The sequence below is a fragment of the Mobula hypostoma genome, chromosome 8 (genome assembly GCF_963921235.1).
Source record: "Mobula hypostoma chromosome 8, sMobHyp1.1, whole genome shotgun sequence".
Taxonomy (NCBI): domain Eukaryota; kingdom Metazoa; phylum Chordata; class Chondrichthyes; order Myliobatiformes; family Myliobatidae; genus Mobula; species Mobula hypostoma.
In genome coordinates, this window is record NC_086104.1 from 47,241,199 (window position 1) to 47,264,072 (window position 22,874).

The 22,874-nt window shown below is 38.0% G+C and overlaps 2 protein-coding genes across 6 annotated transcripts in view; one reads left to right on the forward strand and one right to left on the reverse strand.

The window, feature by feature from the left end:
- Window positions 1–15,556, forward strand: part of LOC134350513 (uncharacterized) — a 65,005-nt gene extending 49,449 nt beyond the window's left edge. Inside the window, exons 4-5 of one of the 3 annotated variants that reach the window (XR_010018914.1) lie at window positions 11,650–11,819; window positions 15,523–15,556. Coding sequence is in view for 2 of the 3 variants with exons in the window: in XM_063055785.1 (XP_062911855.1) it covers window positions 1,906–1,980 (75 nt within the window). In the remaining variant the exon portion in view is untranslated. Of the gene's footprint in view, window positions 1–1,905; window positions 2,453–11,649; window positions 11,873–15,522 lie in introns of those variants that run through there. The other 2 variants (XM_063055786.1, XM_063055785.1) reach the window with 2 other exon arrangements.
- The window catches only part of cenpf (centromere protein F), a 70,100-nt gene continuing 56,097 nt past the window's right edge, over window positions 8,872–22,874 (reverse strand). For 2 of the 3 annotated variants that reach the window (XM_063055782.1, XM_063055781.1), the window contains exons 19-21: window positions 22,275–22,835; window positions 17,874–18,052; window positions 8,873–10,503 (exon numbers count right to left, since the gene is read on the reverse strand). In XM_063055782.1, the coding sequence (XP_062911852.1) occupies window positions 10,264–10,503; window positions 17,874–18,052; window positions 22,275–22,835 (980 nt within the window). In that variant the 3' untranslated portion in view covers window positions 8,873–10,263. Of the gene's footprint in view, window positions 10,504–17,873; window positions 18,053–22,274; window positions 22,836–22,874 lie in introns of all 3 variants that reach the window. The other variant, XM_063055783.1, reaches the window with a different exon arrangement.

Here is a 22,874-nt window from a genome sequence, read left to right on the forward strand (position 1 = left end):
TGACTTCTCAAAATACAAGGCTTTTGTGAATACCTGCTGAGGGCTATTGGAAAACTGTCAAAAATCATTTATACCAGGATCATTGAAGTGACTGTGAAAGGCACCCTGTAGATCATGTAAAAAAAAGATTTTTAAAAACATGTAGAAACTAAATCAAACTTTACATACATCATTTCCCTTATTAAGAATCTGTTTACAACAGATGTCAATGAACGTGAGGTCAGTTCTGCTGCTGTCTGTAAGAAGATTGCACATTCTCCCTGTGTCCACATAGGTTTCCCCTGAGTGCTCTGGTTTTCTCCTAAATTCCCAAGATGTACGGATTAGAAGGTCAATTGGTCACATGGGTGTAATTGGGCGGTATGGGCTTGTTGGGCCAGAAGAACCTGTTACCATGCTGTATTGCTAAATAAAATTAAAATGGTATTAAGAAGTATTGCCTAACTGAAATGTCTCTCAAAATAACAGAAATAGACAATTTATTCCATAAGTAGTGAATTATTTTTACCCAAAGATGACTAGTTATCTTCAGCAGGTGGTGTCACTGGGTTCCATACTGAATGGAATGGGAACTTTTACTCATTGTTCCCTTGCACCATGATTTTTACCAGGTTAACGTCAGCATCAGGACTGTGTATATTGATTCAGCTAGATTCATTAGCTCATTAAACTTGCCTTGTTATGTCTTAATTGCAACATTAAAGACAACTTAATTGTGCCAGTGAGATATTTTAACATTTGTCATGGCAGGTAACCTTTGTTTCCTTTTCGTATCATTCCATCCAAGTTATCTGCTGATGAATTGAGACTGTCCAAATATGACACATCCTTCCAATTAGCTTCAGAATTCAAAGCTTACATAAAATACAATAACTCTAACAAATGATCTCAACAATAGAGAACTCTACCTGTACCTTTCCTCTAACTCTATTACTACTGGACTTAGAATTTGCAATATTATATTTATTGGCTGAATCAGGGGATATCTTTCTGCCTAACCACCATGTCAAGAATTTTTTTATAGAATAAGAGTGCTATACCATTAGTCACATGCAGTTGTATAGTATGAAAAATTAGAAATAGAAATAAATAGCCTATGGTAAAAATAGCTTATAAGACCATAAGACATCGAAGCAGAATTAGGCCATTCAGCCCACTCTGGCGTTCAATCATGGCTGATTTATTATCCCTCTCCATCCCATTCTCCTGCCTTCTCCCTGTAACCCTTGGACTGTTTGTCCCACTCCCAACAGGGTGGAGGCTACACAGAACCACCAGACTCAAAACAGTTACTTTTCCCAAGCATTAAAGTTGATCAACACCTCCAGCCACTAACCCATCCCTCCACACCCCCATCATCACTACTTTATTATATTCTGTCAGTCACCTTCTGTATAGTCTCTGTACCTAGTATCACTTTACAGATGTACAGTCAATGGTTAAGAGGTTTGTTTTATTAGCGAAGTATGCATGCAGAATACAACTCTGAGATCTGCCTTGTCCAGATAACCTCGAAACAAAGAAAAACCATGGAGTTTGTGAAAAGAAAAGACATCAACCCCCACGCGCACCCCCCAACACAAGAAAGAACTGAGCCACCCCGATTTAATCCTAGCCAAATCACAGGACACTTTACATTGACCAATTAACCTACTAACCAGTCTGTCTTTGGTCTCTGGGAGGAAACTGGAGTACCCACGCAGTTACAGGGGAACATACAAACTCATTATAGGCAGCAGTGGGAGCCGCACCCCGGTCACTGGTACTGTCAAGTGTGTGGCTAACCACTACGTTACCATGCCAAACATTATACTGTATTTTTTGTGTGTTTTTTTAATTACTGTGTTCCTCAGAATTGTGTAGGAAGTGTGGAAACTAAACCAAACATTTTTTAAAATTTTGTAGGATAAGCTGAAAAACATTCTTCAAAACCTGAGAGATGAACTACAAACAGATCCAATCATCAGTTCCTCAGAATAAGGTGCAGCAATACAGAAGCCTTGCCATCTTAAACAGAGATTCAATCCTCTAAGGACAATAGTAAAAAAAAAATGTGATTAGAATGATAATGTGGACTTACTTGATAATGAAAGCAACGCATTTCAAGGAATTACTTCTGACATGAAAATACAATCAACGATGCACTCAACTAAACAATATTTATTCAAAGCAAATTACTTGCTATTTATTCTAATATCTTAACTATTCCTGCCCATGCAAATGAATGGAGTTGCTGTATCTGTACTTACGTTCTTATGGTTGAAACCCAGTGTAGTTGCTGGAATTTCAGCAGCTTTATGTTCTGCCACCGCACTGCAGCAACAACTTGCACAAAATGCAGGTTATTGTGTAGGTTTGAACAAATTCTTGCAAGCATGCCACAATTACCAAACTTAAAGTTGGCCAAATCTTTCTTTCTTTTTCAATCTTTTTATTAGTTTCATAAAATATAAACATAACATAGCAATAATACAAAATTGTTGGAAATACATTGTTATACTTAAGATGAGTAATTATAAAACCAAATAGTATAAATTGACAAAACTCCCAATCATGTAGGAAAAAAAAATAACTGGAGAAAAATCATGAAAAAGAAAAAAAATTTACAAAAACAAACCCCACCCCCCAAAAAAACTAATCTAAACAGAATTAGTCAACTAAACTAAAAAGACTTGGGCAATTTTAACAACGTAAAGATGGAAGAAAAGAAAACCTTAGTGTCGACGACTCCATTCCTCTCAACCAACACTACAGAGAAGTAAAATAAGTTTGGAAATGGTCAAATTACATCATATGAAAATGCTGAATAAATGGCCTCCAAGTTTTTTTCAAATTTGATGGAAGGGTCATAAACCACACTTCTAATTTTTTCCAAATTTAAACACAACATAGTTTGTGAAAACCAGTGAAATACAGTAGGAAGATTAATCTCTTTCCAATTCAGCAAAATGGGTCTTCTAGCCATTAAAGTAAGAAATGCAATCATCCGACGAGCTGAAGAGGTTAAATGATTTGAGTCTATCGTTGGTAGTCCAAAAATAGCGGTAATTGGGTGAGGTTGTAAGTCTGTATTCAAAACCGTTGAAATAATATCAAAAATATCTTTCCAATATTTTTCCAACAAAGGACATGACCAAAACATGTGAGTTAGAGAAGCTATCTCGGAATGACATCTATCACATATTGGATTAATATAAGAATAATAACGAGATAGTTTATCTTTGGACATGTGAGCCCTGTGCACTACTTTAAACTGTATCAATACATGTTTAGCACATATAGAGGATGAATTAACCAATTGAAGAATTTTTTCCCATTTTTCAATCGGTATAATAATCTTAAATTCTCTTTCCCAATCAGTTTTAGTTTTATTAGAAACATCAGGACATAAATTCATAATTATGTTATAAAAAATTGCTACAACACTTTTCTGAGAGAGATTTAGATCTAAAATTTTTTCCAGAGTATCCATTGGATATGAGTGTGGAAAATTAGGAGAAGCAGTAATTCAAAAGTTCCTAATCTGTAGGTATCTAAAAAAGTGAGATCTGGGTAAATTATATTTATTAGAAAGTTGATCAAAAGACATGAAACAATTATCCAAAAATAGATCACGAAAACATACTATACCTTTGGTTTTTCAATCAAAGTAAGCTTGATCCATAGTGGAAGGTTGAAAAGGAAATTAGATATAATAGGACTTGCTAAAATAAATTGATTGAACCCAAAGAATCTTCGGAATTGAAACCATATACGTAAAGTATGCCTAACTATTGGATTATTCATTTGTTTATACAATTTAGAAGAAGTCTAAATCTCAAGGCCATCAATATTTTCTTTGTAACAGCAAAGGTAGTTGCAGTAGCAAGTGGTAATTTTGCTTGGCATTCATGCTTTTTATTCATTTACGAATGTGGGCATTGCCTGCTAAGCCAGCATTTACTACCCATCCCTAGTTGCCCTTGAGAAGGTGGTGACGAAGCTGCCTGTTGAATCAACTGCAGTCTCTGAGGTGTAGGTACACCACAGTGCTGTTAGGGAGCGCATTCCTTGATTTTGACCCAGTGACAATGAAGGAATGGTGATTTGTTTCCAAGTCAGGATGGTGAGTGACTTGGAGGGGTATCTGCTATTCTTGTCCTTCTAGATGGTAGTAGTCGTGGTCTGGAAGGTGCTGCCTTAGGAACTTTAGTGTGTTGTTGCAGTGCATCTTGTAGATAGTACACACTGTTGCGACTGTTCGTCAATGGTGGAGGGATTGGAAGCTTGTGGAAGGGGTACCAATCAAGTGGGCTGCCTTGTACTGGATGCTGTCAAGCATCTTGAGTGTTGATGGAGTTTCACTCGTCCTGGCGAGTGGCAAGTATTCCATTACACTCCTGACCTGAGCCTTGTAGATGGTGGACGGGCTTTGGGGAGTCAGGAGGTGAGTTCCCAGCCTTTGACCTGCTCTAGTAGCCACCATGTTTATATGGCTAGACAGTTCAGTTTCCTGTGAATGGTAACCCCCAGGATGTTGATAGTATGCTGCCTAGTATCTAAAGATATAACACTATGTAACTCATGAATTAAATGCAGAATCTGCTCAGAAGATGAAAACAAATATTACCTTGAGTATGTTTTCATCCCCCATAGTAAAAAGAAACAAGGTCAAATACAAATTGGTAACCTGCAGTTTGCCTTTTAACATATAACTACCAAATAATCCCACCAGCATCCAGATGAACTATTGTTAGAAGTTTTTATCCATATCAATTGTTTACCAAGAAGGTAAAAACATAATGCAAGATTTTGTAGTCAGCAACAAGGCAACCCATCCTCATTGCTGACTTCAATAAGATGGATTTACCTTAAGTAATCTTTGCTGAGGGAACTTATAAAGAAAAAACAGGTAGGATCATTGAGGCATTAGTCCTTAGGATGGAAATAGACTCTTACTTCAATACTTAATGTTAACCCTGTTCTAGAAAGGAAAAATCTAACAACAGTTTAAGTCAGGGGTCCCCAACCTTTTTTGCACTGCGGACCGGTTTAATATTGACAATATTCTTGCGGACCGGCGGACCCGTGGTGTGTGTGTGTGGAGGGGTGGGTACGGTTGCCAACGGCCAAGAGTAGCAGTCAAATATGTTGTGTTTACCCAGATAAGACTACAATGACCATGAAGCCTTGCGCGGCACCATTGCACATGCGTGTACCTGCCGATGGATTTTTTTCCCCCTCTGCAAATCATCTTTGGCGATTCTGTTTGGGGGGGCGCGGGGCTGCTGTTAATCACGACTAGAATATCAGTGATAAGTGGCTAATACACTCAATTTCGTTTCTAAAAGGGTTTATCTAACATTTAATATTAAACACAGTGCATATTTTCCTTGCAAGTATATAGTGATAAGTCAATTATCAGGGGAGGACGGGGCGCTTGAAGTAAGTGTTGAACGAACTTCCAGTAGAAGTGGTAGAGGCAGGTTCGATATTATCATTTAAAGAAAAATTGGACAGGTATATGGACAGGAAAGGAATGGAGGGTTGTGGGCTGATGCAGGTTGGTGGGACTAGGTGAGAGTAGCATTTTGCACAGAGTAGAAGGGCAGAGATGGCCTGTTTCTGTGCTGTAATTGTTACATGGTTATCTAAGTCAATAGCATCATAACATTTTAAGTAACGTTTGGATACTAAACACACAGCACATATTTTCCCCCGTATGAACATGTAAAATCATTGCAACACACCAATATCGCTGAATCAGTGGGAGCCCTGGGCTTGTTTTCCTGCAACAAGACAGTGATGGGAGACAGCGATACTCAAAGGGGGTTCCTTATGTCCAGTCTATTCCGCAATTTTGTTTTCATTGCAGAAAACACTGCTTCGCAGAGATATGATGTTGGAAATGGAAGCAATGTGTTTAGTGGTTTCGTGGCGATCTCAGGATATTCAGCCTTGACTTCGATCCAGAATGCCGGCAGAGATGTTATGTCAAACATACTTTTCAGCCCGCCGTCATTTGCAAGCTTAAGGAGTTGATTTTCTTCCCGCGCTGACACGGATGACGCGCGGGTCATGACCTCGCATGCGTTTAAACTCAGTGCGTGACAGGGAATGAGGAAAGATGCAGCTGACTCATATCGCCAAATCATATCGTTCCCTTGCGGCCCGGTGGTTGGGGACCACTGGTTTAAGTCATAGACCCAAATTTAGCATAAGTAGTTAAAAACTAGAAGTTTTGCACATCTTTTGATGGAATAGTTTGCCTCATGTTTTGCAAAAACAATCACAAATGTAAAAACACAAATCTTTTAAAACCATTTTGTACTCTTCACAATTCTGTCTTCAACCACTCAGAGTTGTGGTATGTCTGCCTAATTCTACATGTACCTATTTCTGTAATAGCTTTCAAAAACTACAACTAATTGAAAGAACATGTTATTTTTCTGAAATTTTGTCTATGTCATGTCAATAACTCAGCCGTAATGTTTTGAAATTCATCCCATAATTTAGGTACAGCCTTAAATATATTTTAGCTGCCCTACAAAAAGAAATTCAAATTCCTCCATAATCATACCCATCCAAAACAATGAATGTGCAATATCAGTGGCTCATCTGACGTGTCATGTGATTTTTGAGTGAAATAGGCAGTGAATGGTAGGGAATCACTGAAAATTAATACTTTTCCCCTGAACTTCAGTATCAAAACACTGTCCACTTTCACAGCAACTTCAAGATTTCCTCATTCACATGCATCAAAATTCCAAACCTCCTGTCAATTACAGTACTTGAGGTATTGAAGATGGATGCTGAGTTTGCTATCATTATCACACAAAATCTAGCCCATTATTTAGGCTGTTTGGACGAAAAAGTTTTTTTTTCCAGAGAAATTAGAACTCAGATGTATTCACGTATCTACAATACAACTATGTGCAAAAACCAGAATTGTCCCAATTGGTTTCCATAGATGAATTTCTGAACAATTTCTAAATCACTCCATAATTGTGTAGTACTGAGAGGGTTCAACTTAATCCCCACAATACCTGGAGTTCAAAAACTCTGTCACTTTGACACATGAGCAACCTCTTCTGTTAAAATTCTGGTGAATCGCACATCTGCTCCCACAGGCAGTCTAGACTTGACTTTTTTGGGAAGTTCCTCATTTAGAGTGTGTACCTCCTCCCTTTCAACTGAACTGTTTAGCCATATAAACATGGTGGCTACTAGAGCAGGACAAAGGCTAGGAACTCACCTCCTGACTCCCCAAAGCCTGTCAACCATCTACAAGGCTCAGGTCAGGAGTGTAATGGAATACTCGCCACTCGCCAGGACGAGGGCAGCTCCATCAGCACTCAAGAAGCTTGACATCATCCAGTACAAGGCAGCCCACTTGATTGGTACCCCTTCCACAAGCTTCGAATCCCTCCACCATTGACGAACAGTTGCATCAGTGTGTACTATCTACAAGATGCACTGCAACAACACACCAAGGTTCCTAAGCCAGCACCTTCCAGACTACGACCACTACCATCTAGAAGGACAAGAATAGCAGATACCTGGGAACACCACCACTTGGAAATCCCCCCTCCAAGTCACTCACCATCCTGACTTGGAAACATATCACCATTCCTTCATCGTCACTGGGTCAAAATCATGGAATTCCCTCCCTAACAGCACTGTGGTGTACCTACACCTCAGGGACTGCAGCAGTTCAAGAGGCCACAAACTTATCAATCACCTATGCTGTGGACACTTTCTGGAGGTGCAAGATCCGTATGCTCCACGACCACTGGACTTAGTGTGTAAATTTAAGAGGGGGACTATGTTGAAAAATAAATGTGCTAGGTTTTCTAAGATGGACTCCTTCTACCTTAGGCCATGAACTTATCAATCACCTCTCGTGCAATGGACTGAAACACTTGAGCATATAGATATTAAGAAAGCTGGAGCTTTTGACAAGTCTCAAGTTAGATAAGTCACCAGATCTGGCCGAGATATATCCTAAGCTAATGTGGGAAGCGAGGAAGGAGATTGCTGAGCCTCTGATGATAATCTTTGCATCATCAATAGGGATGGGAAGTTAGAGGCAAAGTTGTTGAGCTCAGCATGGGTGCATGAAGTAACACCAATGCTGTGCAGAAAGAATTGAGGAGCATTAAAACTGAGGGCTTGGAACGTGGATTGTTCCACATAGCCAGCAAAAAGGCAGGCATATTTGGAGCCCATGCCTACACCTTAGGTTTGGAGAAAGTGCGAGGAGCCAAAAGAAATCATTGAATGTGATTTCCAGCTCTGCAAGGGGGAGGAGGATGGTGATGGAGGGGAAGTGGTTAGGTCTGTTGCCTAGAAAGAAGCAGAGAACTTTAAGGCCTTTCTGATGGAAGATAGAAATGTAAGAACCGAAACATCCACAGTGAAAGTGAGGCGATCAGGGCCAGGGAACTAGAAGTTCTCTGAGGTTGCATAAGGCTGAATCTGGAGTATTGTGTTCAGTTTTGGTCACCAAATTACAGGAAGGATATAAGTAAGGTTGAAAGAGTGCAGAGAAGGTTTACAGGGATGTTGCCGGGACTTGAGAAACTCAGTTACAGAGAAAGGTTGAATAGGTTAGGACTTTATTCCCTGGAGCGTAGAAGAATGAGGGGAGATTTGATAGAGGTATATAATATTATGATGGGTATAGATAGAGTGAATGCAAGCAGGCTTTTTCCACTGAGGCAAGGGGAGAAAAAAAAACCAGAGGTCCTGGGTTAAGAGTGAAGGGGGAAAAGTTTAAAGGGAACATTGGGGGGGGGGGGCTTCTTCACATAGAGAATGGTGGGAGTGTGGAATGAGCTGCCAGATAAGGTGGTAAATGCGGGTTCTTTTTTAACACTTAAGAATAAATTGGACAGATACATGGATGGGAGGTGTATGGAGGGATACGGTCTGTGTGCAGGTCAGTGGGACTAGGCAGAAAATGGTTCGGCACAGCCAAGAAGGTCCAAAAGGCCTGTTTCTGTGCTGTAGTTTTTCTGTGGTTTCTAGTTCATCAAGGGCATATGAAGTGTTACAGATGTAGGTGGGAAGTGGCTGAACCAGGGCTGATAAAATGGACTCGAGATATGCGGACACAAGTAGAGCGTGGCAGGAACAATGGGCCTATCTGGAAAGTCAGGTTTGTGGATCTTCGGTAGGAGACAAATGGGCAGCATGGGGTATAGGAACTCTGAAGTTGGCAGTGGATGGGAGATGTCCAGAGTCAATGAGGTTGGTGATGGTGCAGCAGACAATGGCCCGATGCTCTTGAGTGGGACCTTTTTAAGTACAAGGAGGTGTATGAGATGTGCCACCTGACCACAGCAAGGTAGAGGTCAGTCTGCTTCAGCAGGATAGAATCCTAAATGATCTTTTTCGAACAGTTTTCCTGTGAAAGGCTCCTATTTCCCCACCATCAGAAAAAAAAAGACAACAATAAATTTACAATATTTTATAAACAATTAACATACAAATATAGTTTCAAGAAGATGATATAAAAGTAGGATTAGAAGTACCATAGCATCTAGTAAGGAACCAGACCACAAATGAATGGTGTACTGCAGGTTAATCAACGTTCTAATTGAGGTCTACATGATCAAAATTTTACTGTAGAATGTTCGAAGTCACACATTACAGATCAAGCGTTTTCACTCCGCATCGGTTCAAATTCCTTTTCTTTGTGCAATTTAGCAGTGAGGAATGGAGAAATGGAGTCCAGTTCACCATGGGTCAGGATAGGTGGGTGTGCAGTCTGGAAGTTGGTGAGTGGAGGACTTAGCAGAATGAAGCTGATCGAGATCATGGAATTGATGCCTAGGCTAGCACTGCACATCATCAGTTATGTCTTTTCTGGTCAATGCATCTTATGCATGGTGGACCCAAAAAGAGTTCTGCAGACTTCATAGAACTCACGAAAGAAACATGATTTTCTTTACAAATTTTTAAAATTGAACTTGCATAATATTGCATACAAAAACTATTGTGACAGGCAATCCAATTTCTATGTCATAATGTACAGAAATTTCATTCACCATATGCTAATCACTATTCTAATAGTTTTTTTGTAACCATTTTGATTAGTTAATGTACTGGATTGTTGCTTCAAAATAAAGTTGCAATATATACATGCTAGTTCCTGTGTAAGCCACGTGGCCTTACTTAGTGCACATTTTTTCAGTCAGTTTTGTCCCTCTAGAAAATGTACAGTCCTGCTGCTGAAACTTTATAACACTTGGAAGTAGTATTCAAATTCTGCTCTACCATTCATTGCACTTTGCAGTTATCATTTCCTTCTGTCTCTGCAATTTGTTCCTTGTGTTGATTCTTTGACTCTATAGACTTGTTCACATTCGGTGAGCATCTACTTTGTAAATGTTTCCGATCAAGATTTACAAAGCTCTTCTTCTTTAGACTATTTGTTAAAGTTGACAGAGGAGACTGTGCTGCAGCTGGTACCAGACCAGGAAATAATGCTGGAGGAGAACAGCTGGATTCAGATGGATGCTGAAGAGAACAAAAATAATTAATATCAATGCATTGGTTTGACTCCTATTATGTAAAAAAAAAGCATTTCTAAATACACTGGCTATTTGGCAAAAAATGGACAAAGAACAACCTGTAGCTAAAGGGACTGAGTAATGACTAGAAAGTATACTGGGCCCACATTTGCAATTATAATTACAGGTTGTACTCCACTACAAAGAATTTAATAATTTACAAATTTACTTTTAGGAGAAACATATCCATCTGTCTCAAGTTATTAATGATATTCTTTTTGTAGGATATATAATAACTAATCCATGAATGATGACTAACTCATCATTTTTTGATGAAAAAATAAAAATACAACTAACAATTCATTTTGATTCCCAAACTTAACTGACAGAACTAGAATGCAACAAAATTAAAAGTAACACCATTTGACTTTGTTACATTCATATACACCAATGGATTAATTATTTCTTCATCAATCACACAATCATAAGGAAATGTTATGGCCCAGTAACATAGTGGGATGCTATTAAAGCTTGGGGTGTCGTCTTCCAGAGTTCATTTTTGGCATCATCTGTAAGAAGGTTGTAACACATGGGTCTCCTCAGTGCTTTGGTTTCTTCCCACATTCTAAAGATGTACCAGTTAGTAGGTTAATTAGTTCTGTGATTAGGCCAGGTGGGTTGCTGGGCAGTGAGCTCAAAGCCTGTTCCACACAGTATCTCTAGATAAAAGATAAATTACCCCTTGATTGATTATTATTGGGTTGTCCCGGAGGCACTCATGGCGTGAGGTTCATTCTGGCTTTGCTCCATTCCCTTTACTACTTTTACCTGTAATCACCCTTATTTACTATATCTATACCTACACTAAAGGGTTTATGCTACAGATATATCTTTGAATTTCAATTTTAACTTACTGAAAATGCTGACCAGAGGACAAGAAGTTAAAATGGGAAAGATTCCGGCGGGAACAGGAAAAAAGATGACGATTCTAAAGCATCTAAGCACATTCCATTAACTTTTGAAACAATGTCTAAACTTCTGAAGGATACACTTAACCAAAGGTTTGTTGTGTTTGAAGAAGTTTTGAAGATGATTCAAGATGATGTTAAATTGTTTAGACATGAAATCAATTAACAACATATTAGAATTTCAGAAATGGATGAAGCCAATCAGAAGAGAGATCGAAAAATTGAAATTCTGGAGGAAAATCTAGCTTCGACATCTCAGCAGTTGGAACGTTTTAAATCAAAGATTATGGATTTGAAAATCGATCCCGGCAACAGAATCTGCAAATAATCGGGCTTCCCGAAGATGTTGAGACAGGTGATCCTACTAAATATTTCTCTAAATTTCTAATGGATATGTTTGGCTCAGAAGTTTTGGAGACCCCCCCCCCCCCGCTCCCCATTGCTTGATAATGTGCATCGTACCTTACACCCCAAATCTTCCAAAGATTTTAAACCAAGACCTATTATTGTTTGGTTCCACTATGCTCACATTAAGGATCAAGTGATACGAGCTGCTCGGCAGAAAGGTATGATTGAATTTCAAAGTTTCAGATTTCACATCGTTCAAGATTTCAGCCTGGAAGTTTTGAGGGAACGGATGGCTTTTAAACCGCAGATGTCAGAATTTTATCATAAGGGCTTCAAATTAGCGTTGCTGTACCCAGCGTGTCTGAGTGTTGTTCTGGCTGATAAATTTCATCGTTTGTTTATGACTACGGATGAAGTGCAAAGTTTTCTCGACAACCTGCCTTCATCTGTTAAGGACTAGTTAACGCACTGTTTTCTTTTTTTTTCTTTTTTCTAACTTGCTTTTCGGTTTTTTTGGGGGAAAAAAGCTATATTTAGCTTACAGATTTAGACTTTTTATATTTTGAAGGTTCTTGCCTTGGTTTTCTAGTGTAGGTATTTTTCGTATTTTTGAATAGAAGTATTTTTGCATTCTTCACTTTTAATCTTTTTGCTTTTAAGAGTAATTACGTAGTAGATTCAGTCTTTGGTTTTCCTTTTCTTTGAAATTTTATTGGAGAAGTATTACATCTTAAGATGGAGGATTGTTCTCCTCTTCTCCTAAGTATTTATTTTTTCTATTTTTATAGATCCTTCAATTTCATTTGTGCATCATGAGACTATTTCAGATCCAAATGGCAGATTTTTGCTAATTACTGGTTATTTCACAAAAAAGTTGTTACGGTTAATGTTTACACTCCAAATGTTGATTGTCCTGAATTTTTTTTTAAACATCTCTTTACATCCCTTAAACGATTATATGTTGATTATGGGTGGAGATTTTAACTGCTGTTTAAATCCTTTGATGGATAGATCTTTGTCTAATCAGGCACTTCCGAACAAATCGGCTATTCTTATTAACTCTTTTATGGTGGACTCTGGAACGTCAGAAATTTGGAGATTCTTACACCCCAACAATAAAGAGTTCTCATTCTTTTCGCATGTGCTAAGCACCGAGCAGAAAACCCCACACGCCAAGCGCTGAGCAGAAAATTGAACCCAGGTCGCTGGAACGGTGATAACGTTACGCTAACCACTACGCTTCTGTGCTGGACATTAAATCAAATAAGTACATCATTTGAGCTGCACTCCTGAACGTTCACTCTCAGCACTTTCCTGTCTACCCAAGTACTTCAGCTGGACCACTGTGGACCATTGAGAAAGCAGAACTGGTTTGTGACATTAGAATCTGAAAAACAAACTAATGTACGTTAGACTTCCTAGCTATAAAATAGTTCCTCTAATAATGACAACAGCCTCTCACTCAATGTCAGCAAAACCAAGGAGCTGATTATTGACTTCAGGAGAGGAAACCAAAGCTTCATGAGCCAGTGCTCATCAGAGGTGGAGAGGATCAGCAACTTTTAATACCTGAATGTTATCATTTCAGAGAACCTGTCCTGACCCCAACACATAAGTTGGATTAGGAAGTATGCAGATGATACTAAGATGGGTGGCGTTGTGGATAATGAAGTAGGTTTTCAAAGCTTGCAGAGAAATTTAGGCCAGTAAGAAGATTGGGCTGAAAGATGGCAGATGGAGTTTAATGCTGATAAATATGAGGTGCTACATTTTGGTAGGACTAATTAAAATAGGACATACATGGTAAATGGTAGGGCATTGAAGAATGCAGTAGAACAGAGGGATCTAGGAATAATGGTGCATAGTTCCCTGAAGGTGGAATCTCATGTGGATAGGGTGGTGAAGAAAGCTTTTGATATGCTGGCCTTTATAAATCAGAGCATTGAGTACAGGAGTTGGGATGTAATGTTAAAATTGTATAAGGCACTGGTGAGGCCAAATTTGGAGTATTGTGTACAGCTCTGGTCACAGAATTATAGGAAAGATATCAACAAAATAGAGAGAGTACAGAGAAGATTTACTAGAATGTTACCTGGGTTTCAGCACCTAAGTTACAGATAAATGTTGAACAAGTTAGGTCTTTATTCTTTGGAGCGTAGAAGGTTGAGGGGGGACTTGATAGAGGTATTTAAAATTATGAGGGGGATAGATAGAGTTGACGTGGATAGGCTTTTTCCATTGAGAGTGGGGGAGATTCAAACAAGAGGACATGAGTTGAGAGCTAAGGGGCAAAAGTTTAGGGGTAACACGAGGGGGAACTTCTTTACTCAGAGAGTGGTAGCTGTGTGGAACGAGCTTCCAGTAGAAGTGGTAGAGGCAGGTTCGAGATTGTCATTTAAAGAAAAATTGGATAGGTATATGGACAGGAAAGGAATGGAGGGTTTTGGGCTGAGTGCAGGTAGATGGGACTAGGTGAGAGTAAGCGTTCGGCACGGACTAGAAGGGCTGAGATGGCCTGTTTCCGTGCTGTAATTGTTATATGGTTATATGTTATATATGGTTATATCATCATTCTTCTAGAATTGATTACTTTCTTATTGACTCTCAACTAATTCCACTTGTTGTTGTCTGCCCATGTGCCATTGAAACTATTAAGTCAATGGATACATCTTCTAGTACTAGACAATAGCGATTTAATACCACTTTGCTTCAGAACTCGGACTTTGTTAATTTTATTGAGGAACAGATTGATTTTTTTTTCAAAAACGAATTTTACGGAGGAAATTTCCAGCGGGGTACTATGAGATACTTTTAAAGCATATATTCGTGGACAAATTATTTCATATTCTGCTGGATTGAAAAAGCGAACTAATAATGAAATACTTAAACTGGTTGACAAGATTAAAGAAATTGACAAGAAATATTCTATTGCTCCTAATCAGGAACTGTATAAAGAGAGAGTCGAACTTCAAATGGAACATAGTCTATTACTATCATCTTAGATTGAAAATCAGTTAATTAAAACTAGGAGTCAATTCTATATACATGGTGATAAAACTCGGAAACTACTGGCTAATCAACTGAAATCGGCTTGGTTAAACGCCAGTTGTTAAGATTCGTTAAAAAAAAATGGTACTCTGACTGTTGACCATGATGAGATAAATAAATCCTTTCAAGAATTTTATACTTCGTTATACCAATCTGAATTTTCTGATGATTCCACTATAATGCACAAATTTTTAAAGAAATTGAATATTCGAAAATTACCACCCAATGAATGTTTAACAGATGTACCTGTTACGGTAGAAGAAGTAAAGAACGCTATTTCCTTGATGAATTCAGGTAAAGTACCTGGTCTAGACTGTTATACAGTAGAATTTTTTTAATCCTTTTCTACTATACTTTCTCCTTGGTTATGTAGAATCTTTAAGGAGGCTACAGTATCTATAGGTAAATTACCACAATCTTTTTATCGAGCTTCTATTTCCCTAATTCTTAAAAAAGATAAGGATCCTACTGAATGTGCATCTTACAGGCCTGTATCTTTGCTGAATGTGGATTCTAAGATTTTTTTCTAAAATATTGGCAACGAGACTGGAGAATGTATTGCCTCAAATTACTTCTGTTGATCAGACTGGATTTATTAAAAATCGTTACTCTTTCTTTAATATTAGGAGATTAATGAATATTGTTTGTACTTCTTCACCTAGAACTCCAGAATGGGTCATCTCACTGGACGCTGAGAAAGCTTTTGATCGAGTTGAATGGTCATATCTGTTCAATGCGCTTGAGAAATTTAATTTTAGTCCGATATTTATATCTTGGATTAAATTGATATACCTTACTCCTTTGGCTTCGGTATTTACCAATAATCAAAGATCTCCCTTTTTTCAGTTATTCCATGGTACTAGGCAGGGTTGCCCTCTTAGTCCATTATTACTCGATACTGCCCTAGAACCGTTAGCTATTGGTCTTCGTCACTCTCCTAATATATTTGGTATTACCCGTGGGAATGAGATACATAAATTATCACTATATGCAGCTGATTTACTATTATATATTTCTAACCCTCAGAAATCCATTCCGGCAGTATTATCTTTGCTTGCTCAGTTTAGTAGTTTTTTGGTTATAAATTGAATCTTAGCAAAAGTGAACTTTTTCCATTAAATATGCAGGCTCCCATTTATAGATGTTCACCTTTTAGATTGATTACTGACTATTTTACTTATTTGGGGGTTAAAATTGCTAAGAGGCATAAGGACTTATTCAAGCTCAACTTTTTACCGTTAATTAGTCAGGTTAAACAATTGCTTACTAAATGGTCCCCATTGTCTCTATCACTGATTGGGCGAATCAATGCTTTTTAAATTATTATTCTACCTAAATTTTTCTATCTATTTCAAGCGGTACCAATTTTTATTCCTAAATTTTCTTTTGATACTATTGATTCTAAAATTTCCTCTTATATATGGCAGAATAAAAATCCTAGGTTAAGTAAAAAAAAAAATCTACAGAAGTCCAAGAAAGATGGTGGTTTAGCATTGCCGAATTTAAGATTCTATTATTGGGCAATTAATATTCGATATTTAATATTTTGTACACAAGATTAGGATATAATTCCAAGTCCACAATGGGTAAACCTCGAAAATTACTCTGTACAAGGGTTTTCATTAGTTTCTATTTTAGGATCTTCATTGCCCTTTGTTTTCTCTAAATTGAATAAACAAATGGTTAGTCCAATAATTAAACACACATTACGAATATAGTTCCAATTTCATAAATTTTTTGGTTTGAACAAATTTATATTATCAAGCCCTATTATATCTAACTTTTTTCTCCAACTCTCTGTTATGGATCAAGCCTTCCTGATATGGAAAATGAAGGGTATAACACGTTTCCGTGACTTATTTTTGAGTAACTGTTTCATGTCTTTTGAACGGTTGTCTAATAAATATAACTTGCCCAGATCCCATTTTTTAGATATTTACAAATAAACTTTTTAAATACCATGCTGTCTACATTTCCGATTTCATACCCAACTGATGTCGCAGAAAAAATTTTAGGCTTAAGTCCTTATCAGAAGGGATTAATAACAACTATTTAAGATATAATTATGAAAATACAGTCAGGTATATCTGATAAAATTAAATGGGAAAAGGAACTTCAACTTCACCTACCTATAGAGAAATGGGAGAAAATTTTTCAATTAGTTCGCTCTTCCTCTGTATGTGCTAAACATACGCTGATACAATTTAAGGTAGTGCATAGGGCCCACATGTCTAAAGATAAACTAGCTCGTTTTTACTCCCATATAAATCCTATTTCTGACAGATGTCAGTCTGATGTGGCCTCTTTGACTCATATGTTCTGGTCCTGCTCTCCCTTGGAAAAATTTTGGAAAGATATCTTTGATATCATTTCAACAGTTTTGCGTTTCGATTTACAACCCCATCCTATTATGGCAATTTTTGGTTTACCAATGATGGAACATAGATCTTTATCCTCTTCAGCCTGTCGTATGATCGCATTTGCTACATTAATGGCCAGAAGGTCCATTTTATTGAATTGGAAAGAGATCAACTCCCCTACTACATTTCAATGGTTTTCTCAAACTATATCATGTTTAAATTTTGAAAAAATCAGAAGTGTCATCTTTGATCCTTCAGTTAAATTTGAAGAGACTTGGAAGCCATTTATTCAACATTTTCATATGATGTAGCTTGAGCTTTTCCGAATCCTTATTAACTTAGAATGTATGAATAGAGGAGCGGACTTGACGACATTAATGAATGTATTCGGTCTAATATATTGGTTCAGCCCTGTTTTGCTGTTTTTTTGGGGGGGGGGATTTCTTTGTGATTTTCTCTTTCTTTTTTATTTTTTTCTGTTCATGATTAATTATATCAAGAATCTGGAAGTTTATTACACTTCTACTATTTGTAGTTTCTCTTGTATATGTTTATTATCAATAACGTAATTCCAATCTCTTTATATCACTATTGTTATTATGTTTATGAACTTGAAAACTAATAAAAAGATTAAAGAAAAAGATTATTATTACCTGGTGTTTATGGCTGCCTTCTGCTGTTGTCTCTGACTTCTTGCTTGTTTGTGTAACTCCTTTACGTCCACTTGGAGATACTCTACTCTGAGCTGCAAGAATGGAATTAGCACTGTTGAATAAGGTAGTTCTACGCAATGTGTAAGGGCTAGTTGATGCAGCAGGAACTTCCACAAAACCTGAAAGAAGATATGACCATCAGCAAGGAGAATATTGATGCAAGTATAATATTGAGCTCCCATTATCCAGAAAAAGCTTTCCTTTGACTTCATTTGACCTCCCACATTGTTCCAAACAAATTTTACCTCAAAGAAAGACGATTTGTTGGTTGAATAGTCACATTCTGTCATCTGTACTAAATGACAAATTCAGTAATTTCAGAAAATCTGAAATTCAATTCTGATATTCTCCTTTATTTCTCCTCTTGACCCAAACATTATATCCCATTACCAATCCCCTTTTCCTTGCATCATCTTTTTTTCATTTATTCTCTCCTGTCCTCCATCCTTTCATGAACATGTTAATTTTATAGCTTTTTCCAGTTCCAATAAAAGATCACTGAATTGAAGCAATAACTTCCCCTCACTACTTGCTGAGTATTACCTATCTTTTCTGTTCTTCCACTGCCAATATTCATTAAAGTTGGACATAACTAACAACTCTAACTACACAAAAAGATCTTCTGGATGCATGTTTTGTTGGTTTTGTCCAGTCAGACTAATATGCACGATAACTGGGATCCAATGGTGTCCATCAGTATTCTGGACCTTCCAGGCTGAGACACTGAGTCACAAAAATTTCTTTGGGCCCAATTCTGTGAAAAACTATTATTATTTTTGAAATTTGCAGCCAATCCCTCCCTACTAAGATGATTGCTGAAAAATTCTAGTACACATACTGGATGTATTAAGTGGACAAATAAATATTCACTCAAGACTGTTTTGCATACTTTCGGATTAAAATTTTGAATTGAAAGTCTGGATTCATGATGGCTAGCGGTGATCGGCTGAGTGGACCTGTGCAGTGGCAAAGGCTGGGTGGAAGAAGAGAAGAATATTTTAAAGAGATAATGGTATTCATGATTGGGATGGAATCATTGCAACAAGGAGGATGGAGACTTAATTGGCGGGCATCCCTGTCTAACGTGCTGTCTTGTGAATGCCCAATAACGGATTGTGCAAAATGAAAATGGTTCATGTCTTCGTGGAATGTTCCAAAAGGAGAGTGGCATGTGGAACAACATGTCTCTCATTTTACTCAGATGGTGAAATTGAAATACAATGACATAGTGCTGAGAAAGAATTACAGTACAAGAAGCCTCTCAGGTGAGATTGGATAAAACTCAAGGGCATAGATAGTTACACTGGACTGGGATATTATAGGCATTACAGAAATATGGCTAAGGGGGACAGGACTGGCAGCTAAATGCTCCAGAGTACAGGTACTATAAGAGAGATTGAAGTGCAAGAAAGGGAAAAGAGTTGCATTTCTGATTAAGAAGAACACTACAGAAGTGGACCGAGATTACATTACTGAGGGATAGTGCAATGCAGCTTACAAGTTGAGCTGAGAAATAAGGGAATGACCAATTTGCTGGGATTGTTCCACAAGAGCCTTAATAGTTAAATTAAATGAACAAATATGCAGGGATATTGTAAAAAGTTGCAAGTATAATGGGGTTGTCATAGTAGGGGATTTAGCTTTCCTAATATAGACTGGCTCTGCAATAATGCTCAGGGCTTAGATGGGGTAACATTTGTTAAGTGTATTCATCAATATTTCCTCATGTAATATACTGAAAGCTCTACTAAGAAAGGCAAACCATGACCTACCCTTGGGAAATGGGGCAGTCAATGAGGAAGCACTTTGGGACCAGTGACCACAACACTATTAGTTTTAAATTATATAAAGGTGCAGAACTAGTCTGCAAGCTAAAGTTCTATTATCTAAAATGTGGTAAGTCAAATTTTTATATTAGACAGAACTTGTGAAAGTTGATTAGAGTAGTTCAATCAAAAATGGACATTTGCCAAGTGGAAGGTTTTTAAAAAGCAAGATTTCAAGAGTTCAATATCTGCATTTTCCTATTAGAGTGAAACAGGAGTAAGGAAACCTGGATGACCAAGGAAATTTGAGGCTTTCATCAGGAGAAAGGTGGCATGGATTAGGTACAGGCAACTGGGATCAAGTGAATCCCTGGAGGAGTATGGAGGTTTCAGGAATATACTCAAGGAAATCATAAAGGCAAAAGGAAGGCATGAGATAGTTTTGACAGAAGTGTTTAAGGAAACTACAGAAGAGATTTATTAAGTATATTAATGGGAAAACTGTAACAAAGGGAGAGAATAGGGCCCTAAAACACCAAATTGGACATCTTTGTGTGGAGCTGCAGTAGATGGGCAGGACCTCATTGAGTATTTCTTCTGTTTTTTTATCAAGGGTAAAAAACATTTAAGACTTTGGACCTTGAATGGGAATGTTTTTTGGATAACTTATATCAGAGCTGAGGAGGCATTAGATGCCTTAACATGTAAGGAGGTTGATGAGTGTCTAGGGCCTGATCAGGTTTATCCAAAAGCACCGTGGGAAGCTAGAGAAAAAATTGTGGAAACCCTTGCTGGGATATTTGAATCATTGTTAGCCATGGGTAAAGTGCCAGAAGACTGGAGGGTAGCTAATGTCATGCCTTTATTCAAGAGCGGCAAGGAAAACCCTGGGAACTATAGACCTATAAACCTAACATCTGTGACAACTAATAACTAGGGTGATTCTGACGAATAAGACATATGCAGTTGGAAAGACGAGATACTGGAAATCCAGCGTAGCACACACAAAATGCTGAAGGAACTCAGCAGTTCAGGCAACATCTATGGAAGCGAATAAACTGTTGATGTTCTGGGCCAAGATCCTTCATCAGGAGCTGATTAGAGATGGTCCACATGGCTTCATGTGTGGGTGACAGTTTTCTTTTGTAGAAGTAACCAAAAAGGTTGATGAGAGAAGGGAGGTATATGTGGTCTATATGGACTCCAGTTAGACCTTAGATCACATTGGGCCCAGGGAGACAGATACAGAATTGACCTTAAGATTATGGTTGAAGCTTGACTTTCAGACTGGGTGCCCATGACTAGTGGAGTTCTCCAGGGGTTGGTGCTAGGTGTGAAATGGTAGCATAGCATAGCAATTAGCGCAACACTTTACAGTGGCAGCTGTGAAACGGGGATTCAACTTCCACTGCTGTCTGTAAGGAGACTGTAATCTCTCCCCATGACTACATGGGTTTCCTCTGGATACACCGGTTTCCTCCCATATTACAAAGACTTACAGTTAGGGTCATAGTTAGTGATTTGTAGACATACTATGTTGGTGCCAGAAGCAAGGTGATACTTACAGCTGCCCCCAACATAATCCTGAGACTGTATTGGTCGATGAAGCAAACAATGTATTTCACTGTAGGTTTCCATGAACATGTGACAAAACTAGTCTTTAACTTTTGGCCCATTGGTATTTGACATCCTCACCATAGTTAAGAATATACAAGGTGTGGTCAGTAAGTTTGCAGATGACATCAAAAAATAGATGGTGTCTTTGACAGTGAAGACAGTTACAGGGAAAAACAGATGGATCTTGATCAGCTGGGTAAGTGGGCTAAGGGCAAATGGCATTGCAGTTTGGAAAGACAATGAGGGTGGAGTTTTCACAGTCAATGGTAGGTCTGTGGGGAGTGTCAACAAATAAAGGGACTTAGGAGTAGAAGTACATGGTTCCCTGAAAGTGGAGTCACAAGTGGGCTTGGCACGCTGGCCTTCAAGTCATGGCAATGAGTATAGTAGTTGAGATGTTATGTTGCAATCACACAAGGCACTGGTAAGGCTGCATGTGGAATATTGTGTTTAGTTTTGGTCACCCCAGTTTTGTACCCCTTAAGCTGGAAAGAATGAAGAGGAAAAGTAAGAGGAGAAATTTAATAGAAACCTGAAGGACAACATTTTCATCCAGAGAACGGTCAATATATTGAATTACCTGTCGAAGGAAGTGGTTGAGGCAATATCATTTATAACATGCTTCATCAGGTGCATGGATAGGAAAGGTTTAGAGGGATATGTGCCAAATGCAGGCAAATGGGACTAGCTTAGGTAGGAACCTTGATTAGCATGGATCAGTGGGCTAAAGGACCTGTTTCTGTGCTGTATGAATATCTGGACACATGTTTCATCTATCCAGTTAAATTGTGTTCTTCAAGCATAAATAAGGATTCTGACGCAAAAATAGTTAATTAAATAGTACAAAATTTTTCTAGAGAACCACAGTCCTAAATGTTGCCACTTGTAAGGCAGATTGTTTTTATTTTTATCCTTTGATATTAGTACACATTTATACATAAAAACTCACAAAACTCACCCATTATAACTTTATCTGGGTCACATGAAATTGCATCTTGTGCTTCACCACATCTGCTCTTCTTTAAAATATTCTGAGCAGTTTCTGGTTTCGTTTCATTTTCCTCTTTTTTGGACTCAGCTCCTCTAAATCTTTTAGTCGTGTGTTTAAATTGTCCATCTGGAGACCTTTTATGACTTTTGCTCACATTCAATTTCATAGGGGCATCCCTGCCAAGTTCTGATATACTGCTTACATCTGGAGATTTTAGATGTGTTTGCTGATTGTTGGACTGACCAGGGGACATCTTTTCAGGCTCTTTAGGAACAGCTGCTTCTGATGTAGCTGCCGCTGGCTGTTCTGCCACACTTTCCTCATTCTCAGAATATGGCCGTTGCAATTTATTGTTCAGCAAGGCAACCCTACCCTTCAACAATTCATTTTCTTCCTCCAATTTGTGTGTGCTTTTGATCAGGTTCCAATATTTCTCCATATTTTCATCAGCTTCTTTTGTTTTTTCCTCTAACGTCTCTTTTAATTCCTCCATCTCGGCATTTAATTCGTCTATCCGTGAATTTGTACCTAATAATATAGTAAAGATTAAGGCATTAAAATGAACCT